Below are 25,384 nucleotides of genomic sequence, written 5' to 3'. Positions count from 1 at the left end.
TCCTTTATATTTGGGGCCTGTGCCCAGTGGTGCTTGGGAGGTACTCTGAACTCTGTGCTCAGGATACCCAGTGGATACCCAGCGGAGCTCAGGGGACCAGGCCAGGCCTGGAATCAAAACCAGGCTTCATGCATGCAAGCATGTGCTCAGCCTGTTAGACTATATCTCTTTTTCCCCTTCACTGTCTCTTTTGATCTATTCCTAATCTATTCCTAAATATATTTAACTTTCCCTTATAAGACACACACTTTTGAAAAAAAAGTGGGATCATACCACAGTTTTTGGAAAAAAAGGGTTTTTTTTTCAAAAAACTTTTGGAAAAAAAACTACATTTTTTGAAAAAAGTGGGATCATACTACAACTGTTTTTCTCATTTTATATTCTTATATTCTTACTTTTTTTTTGCTTTTTGGGGTCACACCCGACTATATCCAGAGGTTACTCTTGGCTTTGCACACAGGAATTACTTCTGGTAGTGCTCTGGGGGACCTTGTCGGATGCCAGGAATCAAACCTAGGTTGACTGCATGCAGAGCAAATGCCTTACCTGCGGTACTATGCCTTACCCCACATTTTATATTTTATAAAAATAGCATCCATGGGGCTGGAGTGAGAGCACAGAGGGTAGGGCATTTGCCTTGCACACGGCCCGACCCGGATTTGATTCCCAGCATCCCATATGGTCCCCCGAGCATGACCAGGAGTAATTCCTGAGTGCATGAACCAGGAATAACCCCTGTGTATCGCTGGGTGTAACCCAAAAAGGAAAAAAAAGATAGCATCCATGCCTGTAAACCTAGTCTACACCATTTAAAAAAAAATATTCCATTGCATGGCTGTATTTAACTATATTTCTCCATGGAAATTTGCATTCTTTCTAATTTCTCGCTGCTTACAGCAATTGGGACATTCAAACTGTGTTAGTTCCTCTGTCAAATGGTCCATTCAAAACTCTTCTCTCCTGGGGCTGGAGCGATACACAGAGGATACGGCGTTTGCCTTGCACGCGGCTGGCCCAGGTACGATTCCCAGCATCCCATATGGTCCCCTGAGCACTGCCAGGAGTAACACCTGCGTGCAGAGCCAGGAGTAACTCCTGTGCATCGCTAGGTGTGACCCAAAAAGCAAAAAAAAAAAAAAAAGAAAAGAAAAAGAAAAACCTCTTCTCTCCTTCCACCCTCTCCACGCTAGTTCAAACTTCCTCACTGTCTACCTGAATATTCCCCTACTCTGCTCTTGCAACTCACCCCTTTATATTTGGGGCCTGTGCCCAGTGGTGCTTGGGAGTTACTCTGAACTCTGTGCTCAGGATACCCAGCAGAACTCACAGGTGTCAGAGTTTCCCGGACATGGGTAGCGTCCCAGTTTTCTCGCGCTCCTGCTTCAGCGCCTTCTTGGCAGCCTCACACTCAGTGGACTCTGCCCGTGACTGCGTCACTGTGCTAGCCGGCCAGTGGGTGGGCAGGGCTGGCTGAAGGCAGGCGTGTGACTGAGGGAGCACAGCGGCACACGCATCGCCAGCTTCCTGTGTTTGCTGGGGGTGGGGGGTGTCTGTGTGCATTGTAGAAGATTCTGGGCACTGATGCACTTGGATATATGGAGCAAACCCCACTCCGTTCTCTCGCCTTGATGCTCTCTCTACTTTCTAGCATTCAAGGCTTTTCCTGATTTTTTCCAAACTGTTCCAGCCCCTAGGGGTCCCTCTCCTCCCTGAATGTTCCTTCTTTGCTTTTTCTTTTCTTTTCTTTTCTTTTCTTTTCTTTTCTTTTCTTTTCTTTTCCTTTCCTTTCTTTTCTTTTCTTTTCTCCTTTCCTTCTTTATCTCTTTTTTGGAGGAGGGCCCCTCCCCTCCCCTCTCCACCCCTCCCCTCTCCACCCCTCCCCTCCCCTCTCCTCCCTCTCCCTCCCCTCCCCTCCCCTCCCTCCACTCTCCTCTCCTCTTCTCCCCTCCCTCCCCTCCCCTCCCTCTCCCTTCCCTCCCCTCCTCTCCCCTCCCCTCCCCTCTCCTTCTCGTCTTGGGGCCACACCTGGTGGTGCTCAGGGCTTCTCCTAGGTCTGTGTTCAAGGATCACTCCTATCAGGACCATATGGGATGCCAGGGATCAAACTCAGGCTGACCATGTGCAAGGCAAACTCCCTACTTGCTATATCTATATCCAGCCATTTCACCCCCTTCTCCTTTGTTTTTGCACCACACCTGGTGTTGCTCATGGAATCCTGTGCTTAGGATTCACTCCTAGGGAGTACCATGAATCTAACCAAGGGTTGGCCTCGTAGAACCCTTTACCTCCTGTACCACCTCTCCATACTTTTTTCTTCTTTTCATTTAGTAATTATTTAAACAACAAACATTACTATTTTCTGTATGCAAACAATTTCATAAATGGTGGCTATAGGACAGAGAATTCTGGTTTGATAAGACCATGGCAAAAATAAGTGTTAGAGGGCAAGGTAAATAGATCAGGGGTAAGACACTTGCCTTGCACAAGGCCTTTCCTGGTTCAAACTCCAGCACCTCATATGGTCCCTTGAGCACGTCCAGGAGTGATCCCTGAGCACAGAGTCAGGAGTAAGCCCTGAGCATAATCGGGTGTGGCCAAAAATAATGAAGGATCATTGGCACACTCCATTCTGGGGTTACCCCCAATCCCAGCTTGGGCAGGGCCGGGGTGTGGTCTTTTCTCTTCTTGAATTTCTCTTCTTGAGTTCAATGATATCCCCCTCCTTCCCCTCATATTACTTAGAAAAAAATATAGAGAAAAACAAACCGGGGGCGGGGGGGGGGGGGGGGAATGACCAGGAATGTCATGGATGACTGGGTGGCGTGAGGACAGGGTGGCTGCTACTTAGACAAGACTCTTCTTTAAGGTGATTTTAAAATTCACCTCTTATGTTTTATTTTGTTCAAGTGGTTGAAAATATTTGCTTAATGTGTCCCATTTGCTGCTGCTTTGATGATGAGGGGCTGTTCGCCCTCATGGGGGCACACTCTTAGGTAAGGCTGGCAGATTCTTGGTTGCCGCATGCTGGAGATGATGCACTGTGGCTCTGGGTACCCCAATGGCATGCTACTGGGTCAAACTTGCGTCCTTGTCCTTGTGAGGTGACTTTGACACTGAGTGGTGCTGTGCCCATTGAGGAGGGCTTATTTTATTTTATTATTTATTTATTTAGAGGGAGGCATACTCAGCGGTACTCAGGGCTTATTCTTAACTCTGCACAGAGGAACCACTCCTGGCGGGCTTGGGGGACTCTCTGGGGTGTCAGGGATTGAAGCCAGGTCAGCTGTGGGCAAGGCAAGTGTCCCACCTGCTGTACTATTGTTCCGGCCCGCCCCATCCCAGGTGGGCTTTGAACCCATGCTCCATGTCATCCTGATGTTGGGGAGGAAAATGCTGTGGCAGACAGAAGAGCAGGGACATGCATGACCTGTGTGAGACCAGTAAGGAGTTTCCTGGGACTCTGGCAGAGTGAGCACTGAAAGTGCGAGAGCCAAGGTGAGAGCACTGTGCAGGGAGGGGAGCAGCTCGTGTGTGGGTCTTCTACACCTTGGTGAAGACAACAGCTTTTACGTAGAGCAAATTGAGAGCCCACTGTAGTTGTTTTAAGCACAAGAGTGACATGATATGACTAGAAGTTAAAAGGGAAAAAAATGTCACTGAGAAGCAGGCTCAGCAAACTACAGTCAAAGGGACCAAATACTTGTGCTGGTCAATAAAGTTTTATTGAAACACAGTCACACCCACTCACTTTTATATTGTCTATTTAAACAGAGCCCACAAAGCCAAAGTCTGTCCTATCTGGTCCTTTAATGAAAAGATTTGCTGACCCCTGGCTCTGGAGATTAAATGGGCAGAAGGAAGGTCAAAAGAAGTTTTGTTTTCTGCTCCACGCCAGGATTAGAGGAGGAGCTTGAACCAAACTGTTCCTAACAGTTGTTGTGAAAAATGATTGTATTCTGGAGATATTGAAAATAAAGATAAGAGAATTTGTTACTGAGCACTTGCTGTGTGCAAGGCCTTATGCCATTTCCATCATGAAGATTAAAAAAATGAATCACTGGGAATTACAAAATTACAAAGCTGTTAATGATGAGTTTCAGGCCTACAATGTTCCAACACCAATCTCTTCACTAGTGTCCACTTCCCTTCACCAAAGTCCACAGTACCCCTCCCTTTTTTCTTTTTCTTTTTTTTCTCTTTGGGTCACACTCGGCGATGCACAGGGGTTACTCTTGGCTCTGCACTCCAGAACTACTCCTGGCGGTGCTCAGGGGACCATATGGGATGCTGGGAATTGAACCTGGGTAGGCTGTGTGCAAGGCAAGCGCCCTACCCACTGTGTTATCACTCCAGCCCCATTCCTTTTTTTTTATTTCTCCCTTCCTCCCCCACCCCCTTTTCACACACTATATTTTACAATGCTGGTATCAGGCATATCACTTTGCCTCCGTTTCACACTCAGTCTCCATCCAGACTAACAACCACTTCCCTCTATCATTGTCATAGTGGTTCCTTCCCTGGCCTATCCCACATCCCCCCAGTTTCAAGCTTCCTACTAAAGAACAGTTCTCTTGCTCTTCTTTTGTATATTCTTTGAACTTTATTTATTCTTCTACTATATTTCTTTATATTCCACATATGAGTGAGATAATTTTATATCTGTCTCTCTCCCTCTGACTGATGATTTCACTCAGCATGATACTTTCCAGATCAATCCATTCATCATGCAGACTTAGATTTCACAAAAAAAGATATATTTTCCCTTTTCATTAATTTTTAATAATTGTTATTTATTGAATTTACCTTTCAGTGAAGAAAATAATTCATATTTAAAGACATTTAGAGAGAGATGTGGGGAGAGAGAAAGGAATACATGTTCAAATGAGAACATGAACTTGTATAGAGTGGAAAAAGTCATTTTTCCACTTTTAATAAGAGCTGGAAAAGACTAAAATCGATTTCCCAACTTTTATTTTACAAACAAAACTTTTGAAAATTGTACATCTACTTTTACCACCCTTTTATTTAGAAACGGGATATTTCAACATCAAGGAATAAATGGATATGAAAGAAATATATTCAGGGGAAAGAATGAGTGTTATACAAAACCCGCTGCATGATCTTGTGGGCAGCAAACCTTCCTGTGAGGAGCAGCTATAGGTAAATTAGGGCAAATAATGGGGCGCATTCTAAAGGAAAGTAAAAAAGCCACATACATTGTGAGGGTCAGGTCCAAGAGAGGAGACAGGACAAGCGCAAAATCAGGTACAATCAGAGAAGTAACCAGTAGTGACAAGACAAGGGGAAGACCCCAATAGGGCATTGCAGGGGGCCCCGCCAGACCACTCTCCAGCCCGCGGAGGTGGCCCTAGGAGCCGTAGGTGCAGGGAAGGACCGACCGAATGAACACACAAGACACAAGAGACAGAGTACAGTTTAGAAACAGAGATAAAGAGACAGGACAGGACAGGACTTTATTCAGGGCAGCAGGGGTATTATATACTTTGTGACGCAGGAAACTATGCGTACATCACAGAAGGCAATTACATCACTAGGTCAAATCATATATTGTTAGGAGAGTTACAAAAACTACATGTTCCATGTGCTTGATTAGTCAGTGTCAGTTTCTTCTTATTCTTGGGCTAGCTGTGACAAACGTTTTCTTTTAGACAACCATACATAGCTCATAGGCTGCGGTCACAGCAGATGCAGTACCAGATTTGCGCTAGTCAGGACCTGCTTGTTCAGGGTCACATAGGCCAAGATAACCATACATAGCACAGGCACGTAGGCCGTTGGTCAGTTGAAGGGCCAGCTTCCCACATCTCCCCCTTCCTTTATTATAAAAGATGCCAGCTAGGGGGAGCATTGACTGGACCCCTCCAGGATATCAAGAAGACCTCTCTTTTGCAGAGGGGAGGAGAGTAAATAAAGCCTATTTCCCCTGCTCACCCTACTAGCGGAGGGGAGCTGCGGAAAAAGGCCAGGTTAGGCAGAGGAAACCTCCATGCAGGCCCAGTGTACTCCACAGGGAGTCGGAAGCAGCCATGAGGCCTCCCTTGCAGTGCTTTGCCAGACACCTAGCGGCTGAACAAAAATGGAATAGGGTAAAGTCTGACTCTTTCGTACCCAGAGTGTCAGATCAGAGAGGGGCGGGGGAGCTGACCATAAACAACTCAAGGTTGGTTCCAACTAACCACGACCCGTGAACCATCCTCTGCAGTAGGCTGCATAGTGCAGGGAAGCATCTTCCATTGCCAGGCGGTGGTAATGCACTTGTATGAGGTTGGCAGACAGAGAAGCTATCTGTTGTCTAACAAAAGGTAATAATCCAGTTAAAAATGCAGGGGCCCACAATAGCAATCAATAAAAGAGCAGTCAGGGGACCCAAGAGTAGCAACAGTAAGGGAGTAGAGAGTGCAGGGCCCACCCAGAGCTAGAAGACTCACGTTCCTGTCATCTCTGCTCCAAACCTTCCCTTAGTTCTCGCATGGAGTTTTTAATCACTCCACTGTGGTTCACATAAAGGCAACACTCGTCCCCCAAGGCAGCACACAATCCCCCCTCTTTCATAAAGAGCAAGTCCAGTCCTCAGCGGTTTTGAAGAGCAACCTCCAAAAGAAACGTCAGCGAATCCTCGGGGTGAGAGATGGATTGTTCAAGGCTCTCTAAATCGGCATCCACAGTGGCACGAAGTGTAGCTAGTCCAGAGTGCTGAGAAGCCAGGGGGCGATGCCTGTACCGGCACCCGCAAGGCCAAGGGTGAACAGGATGGCGATGGTAATGGCGGAGACAGGCTCGCTGCGGAATTGGCGGGGTGAGGCAACATGCGCGGGGACCAGTAATCATAAAGGGTGGAAGTTGGGTGGTACAAAATAAGGGGGATCACCTGGGAAGTGCCGACCTTATCTTAACATGACAAAACTGTACTCTGCAGTGCTTCCATAAATATTCAAAAGACCTTTAAAATGCTCACAATTAAAGCTCTTACAAGGTATATTCACTGGGCAAAAGATCACTTCACATTAGAAATTAACCAGAAGACATCTTAAAATTCTGATTTCCAGGAAAACACAAATATAAAAGATTAAAGCACTCATAGATTATTATGAAACGTTAAGTATTTCACACTTGTGTACAAAGCTTTCTGAAGAACAGGGTCAGGTTGATACCTGGTGACAAGGCTTTGCATGAAATAAAGTTATCAAAATAGTAGCATGTACTTTCAAGCACTGGACAGGCTGATATCTGAGATTAACCCACTTTATAACTGTTAGTAGTTCTAGAAATTTTAGTTACCAGGAGTCTCAGAGATCAGATAGAGCACTGGTAGGGCAAGTTTTGCAACCAATTTTTTAACTCTAGAAACTCACGTTTAAACTAAACCTTTACATTTGAACCTGTTTTCATGTGTCACAGTTATTTTAACTCACAAGACTTTCTAGATCAAATATTCTAATCCAATGCAAATACAAATATATACAGTAACATAACAACATAAGACCTATGAACAATCAATTTTTATAAAACATGATAAAACCTTCTTTGGCTTAATTTCAATAGTTCTTATACCTTAGTTATTTAAAATCATGAACTCTCTACACCAGATACTTTTAACAATTCCACAAGAATACAAACATGATTTCAGACACAGAAAAAAAAAACCTTTGATATTATCATAGAAAATAACACTTGGACTGTCAATGTTTATGTAACCATAAGAAAACTTTGTGTATTTTGACGCCTTCTGTACCTCTGTTGTTTATAAAACAGCTAAATTCCTCATTACAATTGGCTGAGGCTTGTAAGATAAAGTCTTGCATTCTCTGAACTTTATTTCACTTTAGTTTCAGGCTCTAGTTCCATAGCTCTTCTAGATATTACAGATTCTTAAGTTCAAAAGGATTTCAACTGTTAATAATCATATAATCATTAACGTTCTTCTAACAAGAAATTTAGATTGAGAATTCTGCTTTCTCTGTAGGCTCATCCTTCTGATAAGAAATCTTCGTTTAACCCTTGTCTGACAGGTTCCAAAAACAACTGCATTTCTTAAATCACTGGGTTGCATATCACTGACTTCTTTAGAATTTCTACTTCTGATATCAGCCTGGTTTTAACACTCGAGTTCTCACATAGACAGACAGACAGACAGACAGACAGACAATGAACTGACTAAAACACCACACGTACATGTGCACACATCTGCAGTTGATCGATAGATCTGACCCTTCAAAAGATGACAGGGAGAAACTGATGGACTGAGAAATGAAGGGACAGTCCCCAGGGAGAAGAAATCTTATCAGCCGATTGGGAACACTGCTCCCCATTTCCCAGCCTGACCAGCCAGTCTCCTGCTTGTTAAAAATGGGTCAAGAAAGCGCTTTTGTTGATATAAGCCGGCAAAATAAACTATGACAAAGATGTTACCATATTTTGGCCAAGGTTAATTCTGAGGCAGGGAGATTCTTATCAGATAGGGGGATAGGCTGCCTAGTGACACACTTCTTTGTTTCTGATGTCAAACAGTTAATCATGAGATCGTGCATTTTCCTGCCTCTGCTGCTTTGATACTCCTATTTCTTTTGTTACCTGCAAAGATCTTACTCCAAAATAATCTGGTAATGCAAACTGCCATTCACTGGCTATCTTTCCCCACTATACTCAGGCCACATGGTGTTACAGAGGTCAACAAGATACTCTTTATCTAAACTACCTAGTTGGAAGCTCCTAGGGTGTTTTTCCAATTGCAAGCAATAATCTATGAAAAAGGATGGTTCCTTGGCAAAACTTTTCTCCAGGTCTATCACTTTGGCTTCTCCCAAGGGGACTCTAACCCCTTGTAAGTTGGCCTTTACTCAGAGGCTTCATTGGATTTGGATGTCTCCACCTGGGTAGGCCTGGAGTTGGGCCACAGCTGTGTGCCTGCTGAACCTAGTGCCATGGTCTTAAAAACTCTGCTTCTTAAAAAAACAGTTCTGCCTTTCTTAGCTTGCTGCCTCTTTCCCGCTTAACACTTTTTGCTGGCTTGCAGCTCTTCTCAGGCCTCTTACCTGCCTTTTACCCTTTAATTCTCTCTGCCTTACATCTGAACTGCCTTAATTAGCATTTTAATTGACCTCTAACTGATCTTCTAGTTAGACTGAGACTGGGTGGGGAGAAGGATCTCATGCCTGGAAATTGGTCTGCCTTAGTTTCCCAGAGTCTTTCATACTAGTGGGTTTTTCTACCATCCTTTTCATAGTGGATGGTGACGCAAAACAGACAAAGGAGGGGTGCCTCTTTGCAGAGACTATTCACACAGAGGTTAACACATTCCTTCCCCATGCCCCCTAGAGATTTCCAAGGGAGCATACCTTCATAGCAGATTTTCCACAGATTACCTCTTTTACTGGAGCCACAAGGTTTGGTGAGAAAGAACCTTATGGGGGCCAATCCACACCAAAGGAAGGCCATTCTGATGAACAATAAATGCCAAACTTACCTTTCTTGATCCTCAAGCCCAGATCCTGAGCTTTCCTGTGGATCTCAGAGAAGTGATCAGGAATTAAAACTTTGGGGGTCGATCATTTTTGAGCCATGTTAAACAATCTTAATAAACAGAACTAGGAAAAAGATAACAAGACAATACACACACTAAGGACACATGCACAGATCACACTCCTACACTTGCTTGGACCAGTCCTCCTCTCACACTGGTGCGCACCACACTCACCACAGTCACACTGGGATTCCCAAACTTGCCCTAAGGGCGTGCACGTGATTTTCACCTCCCGAGGGTTTTTAGTTCTTCCAAGTCTTCTCCTGGCGCCAGGTTTTCCAGATCAGATGAATATGTCCCAGAGAATATGTCCTCCAAATCATGGGCATTGTGACTAGTGGGTATCTCATAACTCAGACATCTGGTTTATCTTCCATGTCTATCAAGCTCCCTGTGATTTACAGCTCAGGACACCTGCATTCCTGTGGAGGCTCATAAGGGGAGAGTTACTAGCGGAGGGGCACATCAAGTTGCTAATTAGCAGCGCTTCATTCAGGCACTCCCCCACAGGGGTCCAAGTTATTTTATATTTTTTAAATTAATTATTTTTTAAAATTTTTATTTATTTATTTTTATTATAAGCGAACTTTCCACTGACCAGTAGTAAGAAAGGAGGAAGAGGGAGAGGGAGAGAGAAAGGCAGCGTTTTCAAATGTGGGGACATGGATGTGCTTAACTGACGAGTACCTAACGATGCAAAGTTATTTCTTCTGCAGGGGACGCGATTTTATTCTGGGAATCGCGGCTGTGAGCCCCTCATCCTGTCACGGGAGACTTCTAGCTGCGAGCGCCCTAGTGGCTTTTAAGTGCTCGACCCGTGCCCGCAGGGAGGAACCGCTGGGAAAGGGAAACGGGGTTAAAGAGCGAAGAAAGTGACTGAGAAAGTGAGAGGGAGAAATTTCGGCCCAATAACCAGGCCACCCAAAACAAATTTGGGCTGATGGGAGGGAGGGGATAGAGAGAGGCTGAGAAGGGCCACGGGATTGTGGAGCAGAGGGGTGGTAGCCCTTTAAGAAGGTCTCTAAGTCTCATTGCCAGTAGGAAAAGGCCAGGACTGGGATTTTCTCCCACACAGCCCCAGCATTCATTGATAAGGTTCCAATAGGAAAAGGTCAGGGCGGGGATTTTACAGTCTCCCATACGGCCCCAGCGTTTCTTATACACACGTTTTCAAGAAGAAGAAAGAAATCGACAAGGTCCTTTTTCTTTACCTTGACTCCTGTGATGTTTAAGGGAAGTCTTAAATAATTTCCTCTTAGTCAGGGTCTGCCCCATGACTACTGACGGCAGACCAAGGGACAAGAGTGAACAAAAGAGGGAAAAAGAGTAAACTACAGAGGAGAAAAAAAAGAAAGAGAAGGACATTCACATGAAAGAGAAAGAAGACGCGACATAGATGGGTCACTGGAAGGCTGTCCCCTGGGAGAAACAGACGCGAGACACGGGGGAGGCCCGACAAAGGGGCCCACTCAGGTGCTTGTCTGGCCAGTGGGAAACTTAGCCGTAGTGCATCAGCCAAAAGTGACTTACGGCCGACATCTAAGTCAGCACCACCATAGACCATGTTTCCCATGGAATCGCAGACAGCCCATTCGAATTCCGTAGCCTTTCAGGGACCTTAAGGGTGCCCCAGCCGTGGAACCACAGACTCGAATCAGAAGTGAGGACACCTCTGACCGCTCATTCACTCACACACACATTCCACAAAGGACACGACAGAGGAGCGCAGGGGAGCTTTATCCAACCCAGTGACCGTCTCATACTCCTACTATGAGACTGAACACTCAATTCTCCCCTTGATGCCGCCCCGTCGACCTCTAAAACGAGGCAGGGGCTAGTACCCACTCGGTCTCGAACGAGACGGGGATCTGCCCACTCGGCCTCGAAAGAGACGGGGATTTTTGATTAGGCGCGCACTTACCTTTCCGTGCGTCCTGGTGGCCACCGCTTCCTGAAGGGGAGTTCGGCAGTCGTCTCCCAGACACCACCCCGCGTGGGCGCCAGTTGCGGGGGACCCCACCAGACCACTCTCCAGCCCGCGGAGGTGGCCCTAGGAGCCGTAGGTGCAGGGAAGGACCAACCGAATGAACACACAAGACACAAGAGACAGAGTACAGTTTAGAAACAGAGATAAAGAGACAGGACAGGACAGGACTTTATTCAGGGCAGCAGGGGTATTATATACTTTGCGACGCAGGAAACTATGCTTACATCACAGAAGGCAATTACATCACTAGGTCATATCATATATTGTTAGGAGAGTTACAAAAACTACATGTTCCATGTGCTTGATTAGTCAGTGTCAGTTACTTCGTATTCTTGGGCTAGCCGTGACAAATGTTTTCTTTTAGACAACCATACATAGCTCATAGGCTGCGGTCAGAGCAGACGCAGTACCAGATTTGCGCTAGTCAGGACCCGCTTGTTCAGGGTCACATAGGCCAAGATAACCATACATAGCACAGGCACGTAGGCCGTTGGTCAGTTAAAGGGCCAGCTTCCCACAGGGCATGCCCCAATAGGGCTCAGTCAGGAAGAAAGCTGAGAAGGATAAGAACAAGTGGAGAAAAAGACACCCAGAATCACCCGTCCAGAGTTCTGGGTGGAAGGGCAATTCTCTGGCCAAAGTGTTGAGGTTTCCTTCTAGAAATGGCCAGGAGTGATTTTCTATGAGTGGAAATCGCGATTCTCATCCTGACCTCACATCTTACTTCACTCAACCAGTTAACAGTTAACAAGGAGAAAACAAGAGGCCTCTGTGGACACCTGCAACTCTGCCCCCAACAGTGACCTTCTCAGGTACAAAGGAGACAGCTTGCGTCCTGAGCATCAGGGAAACGTCTTTAAATATTGGTGAAGTTTCTGTGATTGCGTCCGTTAAGCTGCTTTCAAGTGTGAGCCACTGGTGGGTTGTATGAAGACCTATGATTTGACATTCACCTCTCCTGCACCTACACTCAACTAATGTCTGATACACTATTGTGAACTCTAGGCCCAAACCATAAAAGTGAAGATCTAAAAGATTTCCCAAGTAGGGGGTGAAGGGAAGGGAACTTGAGGTGGTGGGTGGGCAGTGGTGGTGGGTGCGGAGCTGGAACATCATCAGCCTATGTTCAGAGTGATCGTCAGTGCTGGGGGTTCTAACAGGACTGTATAGTAGTGCCAGGCGCCTTACCTCCTGGGCTCTCTGGTCTCGAAACTGTTACTAGCCTTCTTATAAAACACTGTCCTCCCGATGTTCATCGATTTGCTGGAGCGGACCCAGTAACGTCTCCATTTTGAGACTTGTTGTTACTGTGTTTGGCATATTGAATATGTCACAGGTAGCTTGTCAGTCTTTGCCGTGCGGGTGAGATACTCTCAGTAGCTTGCTGGGCTCTCCGAGAGGGGCAGAGGAATCGAACCTGGCTCAGCCAGGCTGGCTGTGCACAAGGCAAATGCCCTACTGCTGTGCTATCGCTCCAGCCCTTATTGTAAATTGCCTAAATAAAAATAAGTCCAAAAACTGGTTTTCAGTGGAGGTGATTAGGAACTGCCATGAGGTATCCCAGAATCCTATGGGAGTAGGTGATGGGAAAACATCATCCTTATTCTATAAAGATTGGTCTCAGGGATTGGGCAAGCTTGTGTCACTTACTTGGTCTCTGGCTTGTATCACATGAGTGAATTAGGAGCCCTCAGACAAGTTTCTCCCTGGCACTCTGATACTCAGGCTTTCCAAGCCTATGTTGCAAGTTAAGATTAGCAACAGTGGGTGCAAGGATAAAAAAAATAAAATGCAAGTGGTGATAGTCCCTAATGTGGACTTCCGTAGCATCTCTCATGGTGAACTGTTTGTTCGTAAGGGGCTCAGGGGCTTTTAGAAAAGGACCCAAGTGGGAATCATCAAATCTTCTTTTATTCCTGGCTAACAGCAAGGGAACAGGAGGACCCTTTGCTAGGTTAGCGGTGGGGGTGTGTAAAGCATGGTGATGGGCACTGGAGCAGATAAAACCTGACCTTGTAAAGTGGCCCAGAAGCAAAGCCTCGCATTAGGGAGTGTCTGGGCAAAGTGGGCAAGAACAGGGTGTCAGCCAGTACCAGGTGTTCAGCCTTGAGCCTCACTTGACTTCCTAGTCACATGAGCCCAGGACACAGAAACTGTCACGTATGCTTAGCAGGTCATCCTAACCGCAGCATCTAGCCTTGATTGGGATTGCACCTGGACAGAAGCAGAGTTGGGAAAGGTGATAGGCCAATAATGCCAAACTTCCTGTGATTGGACCTTTCTGTAAGCCAAAACCCTCTATAAAAATATGTGTGTATTTGGCAGTAAGGTGAACAATCATCAGCTGCTCCGGGAGGATGTTTCTCCGAATGCCCTTCATCCTTTGCTCCACATCTGCCAGGACCTGGTGTGGCAGCGGGGCACAGGTAAACCTGCTTCATTACGCGCTCTCTCCCTCTCTCTCTTCTTGCCTGTGTGTTTCTCACCTTGCAGTGGAGCCGGAAGTCAAGTACGTGGGCAACATGCACGGCAACGAGGTGCTGGGCCGGGAGCTGCTTCTGCAGCTCTCTCAGTTCCTGTGCGAGGAGTTCCGCAGCGGCAACCCGCGCATCAGGCAGCTGCTGGAGAGCACCCGCATCCACATCCTGCCGTCCATGAACCCCGACGGCTACGAGGTGGCGGCCAACCAGGTACTGCGCGCGTGCGCGCCCTGCAGACGGGGATGCCCTCGCCGGGCGCGGCCAAAGTAACGGGCAGGAGGCGGGCAGTGCTCTCTGGCCCAGGGTCAGCGTCACCCGAGGCCAGAGGAGGGGCCCAGCAGCAAGTGTCCAGCGGGAAGCCTGGGGACCCGTCAGGTGCTCCATGTGAGCCGCTTCTCAGATGGGTCCCCTGTGTGTCTTGGTGAGGATTCAGGAGGCAGTTATCGGTGGTGGCACTTTGCAAGTGGAAAATAGCCCCGCGGAGGGAAGGGATGTTGCGAAACAGACCCCTTCCCTTGAACTTTTAACTTGGACCCTTGGTACTGTTTTCATTCCTACGCGATCCTTCGTTTGCATTGGGAAGGGAAACGCCAACGAGAGCAGGAGCAAGCTTTTCCCCGAACTAGGAAAGGAGGTTAAATTCCAGATGCTTCATACTTTATTCGATCCCTTTAGGGATTTTTTCCTTCGGCCTGTGTCATTCCCAGTGGGTTAATTCTTTAGTTATATTTGCAAAGGAAAGATTTTTAAAATGTGCATATGATGAAAAAAGAAAAACAAAGAAAGTAGGCAAAGGGATACACATGATAATCTTTTAGCTGTGCATTTTATTAGAATAAAGTCCAATTTTTAAAATCTTAGCTTGCAAAAAAAAGTGCATGAACTTTTACCATATTTTCTAATACAAAGTTAAAGTGTTAATCAGTAGGTATTTTGTAGCTATGCAGCAAAATCATATTTTAAAAAAAATAAAAAATTATAGTTTGGGTAACCTGATCACAGTAAGATCAAACCTTATGGTATTGTTATACAAAGATACTGCCCCCACCCCACCCCCACCCCACCCCACCAAAGTGCTCAGGACCTTGTCACCTCTCATCTGCCTCTTCGTTATCTCCCCTCACTGCTTGTTAATCTGAGTTTGAAAATACAGATTCCTGAAATCTGGTCCCTCCTTCTAGATCAGTGAATTAGAATTTCCCAGGCTGAAATGAGGCGCCTGCCTTACATTATGGGTGTGTTCTTCGAAAAACTGTTTGACCATGGTTTGTTTGGGTTTGAGATGTCAGGATGTGTAGGTTAAAACTCAGATTTTTCTTTTTTAATTAAAAACTACTTTAAAAATTGGGGTAGTCTTGAAAATGTTTTTCTTATTTTTACAACTACACTTCCCACACGGCAAAGCCTGGCAAGCTACCCGTGACATATTCGATATACCAAACACAGCAACAATTGTCACAATGGAGACACTTCACTACTTAAAAATTATTTATTTTATTTTTTGCAGTGTATAGGATCGATCCCAGGGACTCATTCATGCAAGGCAAGTACTCACCACTGAACTCCACCCCCTGCCTAAAACCTTACTTTTATTGTGGTAAGAAAACTCATGACCAGATCAGTCATCAACAAAAAAAAAAACCCCTTTAACTATGTAGTGCATCAGTGTCGACTCTAGGTACTGCAGCATTGTTTGTTTGCATTGATATTTCATTTTTTCTTTACTTTTTTGGGAAGGTACTATAGTATTGTTGACTATAGGTATTATAGTGCTGTTGGCTATAGGTATTATAGCATTATTGACTATAGGTACTATAGCATCACTGACTATAGGTACTATAGCATCATTGACTAAGGTATTATTGTATTGTTGACCAGAGGTACTATAGCTTTATTGACTAAGGTGTTATAGCATTGTTGACCAAAAGGACTATAGCATTATTGACTGTAACATCACTGCCAAGTTTTCTGTCTTTTTGACTTAGTTTTGCCAGTTTGGATTTCTACATAAAAAATTATTTATATTATATTTTGAAGTTAGTAAATGAATACCTCCCATCTTCTTTTCTCAGAATCGTCCGTTGACTCTTCAGGACTTTTATGATTCCATTTGAATTCTAGTAACATTTGTCCTAAGTCCTTGAAGAATGTCATCAGGATTTTGATGGAGGCTGCATTGAATCTGTGCCCTGGGCCACATTACTGTTTCAAGAAAAGACAATTTATGGGCTAGAGGTGTGGTTCAGTGGTGGAGTGCTTGCTTCTCATATGTGGGCTAGATTCCCAGTACTAAGAACAAAGAAAGAAAAAATATTTAATTTGTTAGATGAAACTAATACCTGGGTGGAGCAATAGCACAGCGGTAGGGTATTTGCCTTGCTTGCAGCTGGCCTGGCTGAGCTGGGTTCGATTCCTCCACCCCTCTCGGAGAGCCCGGCAAGCTACTGAGAGTATCTCGCCCACACGGCAAAGCCTGGCAAGCTACCCGTGAATTCAATATGCCAAACACAGTAACAAAAAAGTCTTTCGATGGAGACGTTACTGGGCCCGCTCGAGCAAATCGATGAACAACAGGAGGACAGTGCAGTGCAGTGCAGAACCTGATACCTAAAATGAACCATACAGTGTGCTACAAATCTAAGATTCCATCTGAAATCTTTATTTATTTATTTATTTATTTATTTTACCTTTCATTCTTCCCACTCTGCAGGGCCCAGAAATCTTTGAGTATCTGAATGGCAGAAACAATGCAAATGGTGTGGACCTCAACCGAAACTTCCCGGATCTCAATGTCAACGTGTACCACAACGAGAGGAATGGGGGCCCCAATCACCACTTGCCCCTTCCAGACAACTGGGAAAGTCAGGTATGAGAAGAAACTTGCATTCATTTGTATCTGAATTTTTTCCCTAGTGATCGTCACACCTAAGCAAGCAAGAATTAAATCACCATTCGGCTCCATGTTAATCCTACCAGGGCAATAATAACTTATTTCATGCCTCTTACTATCTATTCTTTAGAGCCCCTTTGGGTGACATACTCATGAAGTGTTCGATGCCAGAGGAGATGGTGATGAAGGAGGAGAAAGTTGTGTCTGTCGGTTGCAAGGCTCTTCACTCTTTGCAAATTTCTTTTGTGCCAACATTTCAGTTATTCATTATCATACAGCATGAGGAAGGCATCCAACAGTATTATCCATCCCTGTTTTTGTTTTATTCTAATTAATTTGGCCTTTGAGTCAAAGCCAGCAAAACTTGGGGATTACTCCCACCATGGTGGTGAGATGTCACTCCTGGGATGCTGAGGGGACAAATTTACTGGGATACTAAGGGTGGAACCCAGGACTTCACATGTGCGAGGCCAAATGTTACCCAAAAATCCCACTCGAAGCCATCCTTGGCTCTTCTACATCCCTTTTTATAGGCATCACACTTAAAGATAAATGGTTTTCAACCTTTTCGTCCCTGCAGACAAACTCTCATCTATGGGAAGACAGTTGAAAACCACTTTTAAAGATGTGATTAGGACTACTGGAGAGATTATACAGCAGATAGGACACTTGCCTTGCATGCAGTCAGCCAGGGTTCAATCCCCAGCATCCCTTATGGCCTCTAGGCACTGTCAGGAGTAACCCCTGAGCATTGCTGGGTGTGACCCAAAAACCAAAAAATAAATAAAACAAAATAAAGATGTTATTATTTAAGTTTTCACAGCCAATGCTTGATGGAATCAAAATTAAAACCCAGGTCTTGGGACTCTTAACCCAACATCTTTTTACTGCACTATACTGTTTTTGTTGTTGTTGTTGTTGTTGAATCACCTTGAGATACACAGTTACAAAGCTGTTCATAGGTTTCACTTATACAATGTCCCAACACCCATACATTTCCTGTCACCAATGTGCTCCTTTTCCCTCCTGTCACCCTTCCCTAGCCTATCTCTATGGCAAATACTTTCCTTCTCTCTCCCTCTTGTTCTCTCTCTTTATCTCTCTTTCCTTTTAGAAATTATGGTTTGCACTATAAGTACTGAAAAGTTATCAAGTATATCCCTTTACCTCCTTTCAGCACTCAGCTCTTGTCCAGAGTGATCATTTCCAACTATTATTGTCATAGTGGTCCCTTCTCTGTCCTAACTGCAGTCCCCACACACACTTGTAGCAAGCCACCAGATATTTCTACTATCCTTGGATATTAGTCTCACATTATGTTTTTTGTATATCCCACAAATGAGGGCAATCATTCTATGTTTGTCCTCCTGACTCATTTCACTCCATGTCCATCCATTTATAAGCAAATTTTATGATTTCATTTTCTCTGGTGGGTGTGCAGTATTTCACTGTGTAGATGTACCATAGTTTCTTCATCCAGTCATCTATTCTGGGCACTCAGGTTGTTTCCAACTGCACTATACTGTTGATTCAAGCATTCTGTAGTGAAATATTTCTGATATATGAGAAAGTGTTTACTTATCAACACCTGGCAGTAGAAAGAGGCTCAGAGTCCCAGGCCTTCCTTTTCCCTTTTATATTTGGCCCTTGTCTCTTCTCATTCCCTTCCTCTCTCAACCGAAAAATCCCACTCGAAGCTCCATCCCAGGCCCATCTCCCCCAGATCCTGTGAGCAACTTTATCTTACTGGTGAGTCTGCTTCTGAGAACGGCCACTGTCAGCTGTGGATTGTCTCCACAACCCAGGGCCCACATAGTGCAGGATCATCCTGGCTGTCCTGTTGTGACTAAGTGCAGAGACTGGCAAGAAAAAAATAGAGCAAGGGAAAGGCTTGATATGGGGACCTTCATTGACTCTGTATCCTTAGGCCTATTATATATTTCTAGAACATTCTCTGTGATTTACCTCTTTGAAATGAAGCAAATGCCATCTTGATACTTAGATCTTGGATAGTAATTGTGTTCTTGGCTCAAGTAAATTATACAATAAAAATAGCTTTGTATTAGTAAGCATACCCAGCCAGAAGGCTGAGCCATCTCTTGGACTCCAGGTGGGCCAGTCATAGAGGACCTGTGAGAAACTGGCCTCATTTTGATGGATATAAACATTTACGATATGGAAATAAGACCAGACTTAATCCCTGGTCACAAAGCAGGGCTCATGTCCTTGATATTGTGTCCATTCTATCTGGGGGACACCCAACCCTGTTCATTAGTCTCCCTTAGAATGTAAAAGATGGGGCTTTCATAGGTGATTTGGGGTCCAGGAGGTGCCATGAATACATTCATGCTACATAACTAAGCAGATATATTCTTCTTTTTTTTTTTTTTTTGCTTTTTGGGTCATACCCAGTGATGCACAGGGGTTACTCCTGGCTCTGCACTCAGGAATCACTCCTGACGGTGCTCAGGGGACCACATGGGATGCTAGGAATCGAACCCAGGTTGGCCGTGTGCAAGGCAAACGCCTTACCTGCTGTGCTATCACGCCAGCCCCTAAGCAGATTTATTCTAAAAGGAGGGGAAAATACTGAGAACTCCAAATTATTTTCTCACACTACAAATCCCAGTGGATTCTAGGCTTTCATTCCAATGCTCTCACTGGCAATTGGCAGTAGGGAGTGTGGAATTTCACTGCTCAGCTGAGATTAGTTTGAGTATCTATGTCTATTCTTTGAGGGAAGGTGTGACTACACAGGAGTGTTCCATTGGCAACATACAGAAAATGTGTTGGAGGAAGAAGGAACTTAAAACATGACTTCAAACCAGTATTTTTTAGATGTATTTCCCAGAGCTAATTTCTGCCAAAGTGCTTTAGAAACTACAGGAGCTGGGACTGAACTAGAGAAAAATCTTTTCTTGTTGCCAAAGAGAAGGCAGGTTGAAGTTCTGAACGCTTTGATAATGCCAAACATCTTCAAATTTGCTCTCTTACTGTTTGTCTCTGTCGAATCTGTCTCTGTCTGTGGGGTTTTTCCTTCTGCCCTCTCATAAATCAACTTTCTTTTTCAGAGAAGTTTTAGGCTGACACCCAAAATTGGGTGCAAAGTACAGACTTTCCAGGTACTACCTGCTTCCCATTTTCAGCATCCACCAGAGCCTTGTGTTTGCTTGGATGAGTGAATCTGCACAGCCATGTATGTGCATGTACATCACCCATCATTGATCTCATGAGTGTTCATTCTTCATACTGTATGTTTATGCATTTTGCAAATGTACTATACTGTGTATCAACCATTACAATGCCATTACAATGTCATACAAAGAGTGCACTACCCTGAAAGCTCTATTTTTTGACTTAAAGACTTTCTGGTTTACTTTTACTTCTCCCATCAAACTTGGAAATAATGGGGCCAGACAGCATAGAGGTTAAGGCACTCATGCCATGCAGAGGGCCCTGATTCGATCCTGGCACTACACATGGTCCCCTGAGCACCACCAGGAGTGATCCCACCTAGCTTTCTCCTTTCTGTGACCTCTTTGTTCAGTTCCGACAGGCCCACTGCTTGGATCACTTCCTCAGTCCTCTCCAAGGGACCCGTGGCGCTCCGGACTCAGTGTCCCTTCTGTGCTCTCTTTGCAGGTAGAGCCCGAGACGCAGGCTGTGATCCGGTGGATCCAATCCTACAACTTTGTTCTCTCTGCCAATCTCCATGGCGGTGCTGTGGTGGCCAATTACCCATATGACAAGTCTCAGGAGCCCCGGATTCGAGGTTTCCGCCGTACTGCAAACACCCCCACTCCTGACGACAAGCTTTTCCAGAAGGTGTGCACAGCTTGTCCAGCCAAAGGAGCGTGGGGTTCCGGAGTGCATCACTCCTCAAAACATTTTCTTAGCAATGAGTTTCGTGAAAATCACCAAAAATGCTGCCAGCGTGCAATCTAGTATGTGACATTTTGTTTTGAGTGATGAACCATAAATTCATGAGAAAAGAAGTAAATAAGGAAAACTTTATAATATGCTGGTATATAGTATGCATGGGGAAAAAAGACAAATTAATAATGTGCAAGAAAAATGCCAAAAGGAGCCAGAATGATAGAGTCCAGTGGCTGACCTGCACACGGCCAACTGGGTCCAATCCACCCCAGATGGTCCCCCAAGCTCAGCCAGGAGTGGTCCCTTGGGTGCAGAACCAGGAGTAATCCCTGAGCACCTCTGGGGTGTGGCCCTCAAACAAAAACAAAAACAAAAAAGGAAAATAAATGCCAAATGTCACATACTATTATAGACTAGTGCATTAAACATGATTTTGGGGGGTGGGGGTTGATTTACAATTTTACAATCACTGTCACTGTCACTGTCCTCCCACTGTTTATCAATTTGCTTGAGTGGGCCCAGTAACGTTTCCATTGTGACACTTGTTACTGTGTTTGACATATCGAATATGTCACAGGCAGCTTGCCAGGTTTTGCTGTGTGGGTGAGATACTCTCGGTAGCTTGCCAGGCTCTCTGAGAGGGGCGGAGGAATCAAACTCAGGTTGGCCATGTTGGCTTCGTGCAAGGCAAGCGCCCTACCACTGTGCTATTGCTCCAACATTGGCCATGTTATGAAAACATATTTACATAGGGACTGGAGCATGTACAGCATGTAGGGTCTTGTCTTGCACATAACCAACCTAGTTTGATCCCCAGCATCCCATATGGTCCCCCAAGCCTGGTAGGAATGAGCCCCAAACACCATTAGTTATATAGCCCCCAAACAAAAATCAAATTAGAAAAGAAGTTTACATAATATTTTAAATCTGCAGTCTATAAAATAAACATGTTACTTAATAGTTATAGTATTATTAATATTATCTGTCAATCATTGGTCTATCAATTAAACATTGGCTATTAATTAGTGAACTGCACAGACAATAGCACTAGTTGCTGCTTTGCAAAGCAAATATTTAGTCTTTTTCTTCAGAAATCTCATTGTCAATTGCTATAAAAAAGGAATGAATGAGAATTATAAAGATATTATATATTTCTCTCCCTTCAGCACACACCTGTCATTTTTAATATACAGTTCTTCTCTTGAGAAAATGCCTAACATTCTTACTCCTTTGTTTTTTTTTTTTACAAAATTCAGTAGAAAATGATACACGTAGAAGAGAGCTTATAGAGTATCTGAGTATCTCGTGTTTATTACCCCACATGTAGACACATGCACTAGTAGACACACATGCACATAAACACGCATGCATGCGCGTGCACACACACACACACGCACGTACATACGAACACACACCGCCTACTATCTCTCTCTCCATGCTGACACTTTCAGTCGCAGTCCCGATGGATGCCTGGAGATCTGTCTTGGTTTCATGGTACTTGGAGTCCCGTGTTGCTAGTAAGGGTGAGCTCACGCCGTTTCCACTGCTTTCTCCCAGCTGGCTAAAGTCTACTCATACGCGCACGGCTGGATGTACCAAGGTTGGAACTGTGGGGACTACTTTCCCGAAGGCATCACCAATGGGGCATCCTGGTACTCTCTCAGCAAGGGTAAGTAAGGGGTGCCTTGGGACAGGGCATTCATGTCTTAAAGTTACCACTAGTCTTAGGGAAATAACAGAAATGTTATAGAATGTCCCGCTGGGTTATTAGGCCACAATTGACGATGCTCAGGGCTTACTCCTGGCTCTGTGCTCAGGGGTCACTCCGGGCAGTGCTCGGGGGATCATATGTGGTGCCAGGAATTGAACCAGGGTCAGCTGTTTTCAAGGCAAGAGCCTTAATCCCTGTACAATCTCTTTGACCCCAGGTATAGAAATTTTCAGTCTAGTAGAGAGCTAAAAAATGGAGCAGATTCAAGTGGGGATTCTAATTGGGATTCGAATGGGGATTCAAGCAGTTTCTAATGTCATCTTGTGATTCTTTCCGGCGAAGGTTAGACATTTGTGGTTCTTTAAAGCTAGTGTTTTCCATGACTGGTTAGACACAGAGTGGGTGTCATTTTAGGAGAACCGGTACTTCCTATTGTGGGCTGTGCCTTTGATCTTGGTGGGAGGTCAGCCTAGCACTTGGTTTGTGTAATTAGACTCTTAACAGACCCACAATGACTCATGTTGCCTAATGACCCATCACTTATGACCCATGATGCTTCCTGTTCGTTAAGAGATGCACAGAGGACCGGAGAAATACATAGGGGTTAAAGCACACAGAGACCCTAACTCCATCCCCACCACCACTTATGGTCCCTTGAGCACCACCAGGGGTTACTCTTGAGTGCAGAGCCACAAACAGTCCCTGGGCTGGCTCAAAAGTCCATCCCCTCCACCAACAAAAAGAAATGTGTGACTGTAATCGTCAGGCAGGCATTTAGAGAGTGAGATCTAAGGCTTGAAACTCTACTCGGCATATCAGTTATATGGCTTCAGGTGAACCGTGGTTTCCTTATCTGTGATTCAAGAACAATACCACTTGGGGAGCAAGTTCAAAAGGCCAGTGGACCTGCCTTGCATGCAGGAAGACTGGTTTGGTTCTCCAGCACTGCACGGTCCCCCAAGCTCTGCATGGAGTGGCACTGAGCAGTTCTCGGGGAGTAGCCACCAGCACCACTGGACACAGCTCGGTGGAACCCACGCTCGGCATGTGGGAGCCCCAGGCTTTATTCTCACTACCATATGGTCTCCTGAGCAGTGCTGAGTGTGGCCCCTCTCCGAACCCCCATTTAAAGAAAAGAAAGTAAGAAGAGTACTGTTTTCATTGTAATTTTGATGTAAATATCATAAGCAGAATTCAGATGGGCTGAGCGAAACACGTAGTGATATTTAAGTCATGAGCTAGAAACAGGTAGAAGATGGAGATGTTAAAATCGTTATTACAAAAGAGAAAACTCGGAAGTGAGAGACCCTGTGATATGGGCCAAGAGGAAGGAGAGAGATCTGTGGGGTGGGCGGCCAGGACTGATGCAATGAGGGCGCACTGGGCGAGCACTGGAAGCAGAACCGCGCTGCTCCTCCACCCAGGAATGCAGGACTTCAATTACCTTCACACCAACTGCTTCGAGATCACCTTGGAGCTGAGCTGTGACAAGTTTCCCCGCCAAGAAGAGCTGCAGCGTGAGTGGCTGGCGAACCAGGAGGCTCTGGTCCAGTTCTTGGAAGAGGTAAAAAAAAAATCCCCTTTGCTGACCTGTGGGAGCTCAGAAAGAGAAGCACATCCCCGGAGCACAGGCTTTCCCCTGCCGGGAGTCCCACTCAGGCGCTCTCTCTGCTAGAGAAGCTGGCGATGGTGCCGACCCAGGTGTGCGTACCCGCTCCGTCCAGCTTGTGTGGTCCAGCCTGGTGTGTGCTGATTCTCCTCCTCCCCAATTAAAAAAAAAGTCACCGTGAAATTACAAAGTTTTCACCCAGCCTTTACTTCCCACCCATCACTCTGCCTCTCCAAGGGGCACTTAAAAAAAACACATTTTTGCAATGTGATTTTGTGAACTTTTGCCGATAGGGTTCACGCACACTTTTACTCCGTTTCAGCATTACCTCCTCCTCCCGTTTAATCTTCCCTGCACCATAGACATTGGCCCATTCCTACCAGTTCTCCTGTTCTTTGTTTCCACTGTGTTTTGACATTCATAATCTGCCCCTCTCCCATTATGTTTCCTTATTCTCTGAGAGAGAGAGAGTGTCTGTCTCTCTGGCTACACTCAGCATGATGCTCTCCATGGAACAGCAAACTGCATGATCTTTTCTTATGGCTGAGTAATATTCCATTGTATGTATGTACCATAGTTTTTTTTCCTTAAATTTTTATTAGTGAAACACCATGAGGTACAGTTGTAGACTTACAAATTTTTGTGCTTGTGTTTCAGTTATACAATGATCGAATACCCATCCCTCCACCAGTGCCCATTCTCCACCACCACCAGTCCCAGTATCCCTCCCTCCCCCAACCCCCATCCCACCCTATCTCTGTGGCAGGGCATTCCCTTTTGTTCTCTTTCTCCTTTTGAGGGCTGTGGTTTGCAAAAGAGACATTGAGTGGCAATCTTTTTCAGTCCATAGTCTACTCTCATCACGCATTTCCCATCCTGAGAGGAACCTCCCAACACCCTTTATTTGGTGCTCCCTTCTCTATCTGAGCTGCCTTTTCCCCTAGCGAGTGTGGCTGTCCTCAAAGCAATAGAGTAATCCTCCTGTGTACCATAGTTTCTTTACCCAGTCATCTATTCTTGGACATTTGGTTTGTTTCCAGATGTGGATTATTGTAGATAGTGCTGCAAGGAACATCGGGGTGCAAACGTCTTTCCTCTATTTTGTTATTGGGTGCTTGGGATGTATTCTTAGGAGTGGTATATTTCAGAGTCAAATGGAAGCTCAATTCCTAGATTTTTTTAAAGGAATATCCATATTGTTTTAAGGCTGAACCAACCAGTGTTCCCACCAGCAGTGAGTGAGGGACGCTTTCTCCCTGCAACCGCGCCAGCACTGTTTGTTCTTGTTCT

The 25,384-nt window shown here is 45.2% G+C and overlaps 1 protein-coding gene across 1 annotated transcript in view; it reads left to right on the top strand.

Moving 5' to 3' along the window:
- Positions 1-25,384, top strand: part of CPN1 (carboxypeptidase N subunit 1) — a 35,539-nt gene that overhangs the window by 1,277 nt on the left and 8,878 nt on the right. The window contains exons 2-7 of the mRNA XM_056120781.1: positions 14,022-14,218; positions 15,516-15,551; positions 16,719-16,874; positions 20,541-20,723; positions 22,332-22,443; positions 23,910-24,049. Of these exons, the coding sequence (XP_055976756.1) occupies positions 14,022-14,218; positions 15,516-15,551; positions 16,719-16,874; positions 20,541-20,723; positions 22,332-22,443; positions 23,910-24,049 (824 nt within the window). The remainder of the gene's footprint in view (positions 1-14,021; positions 14,219-15,515; positions 15,552-16,718; positions 16,875-20,540; positions 20,724-22,331; positions 22,444-23,909; positions 24,050-25,384) is intronic.

Source organism: Sorex fumeus, unplaced genomic scaffold (genome assembly GCF_029834395.1).
Source record: "Sorex fumeus unplaced genomic scaffold, SorFum_2.1 ptg000043l, whole genome shotgun sequence".
Classification (NCBI taxonomy): Eukaryota; Metazoa; Chordata; class Mammalia; order Eulipotyphla; family Soricidae; genus Sorex; species Sorex fumeus.
The sequence above is the reverse complement of the archived record's forward strand: the minus strand, read 5'-3'. Positions and strand labels throughout refer to the sequence as shown.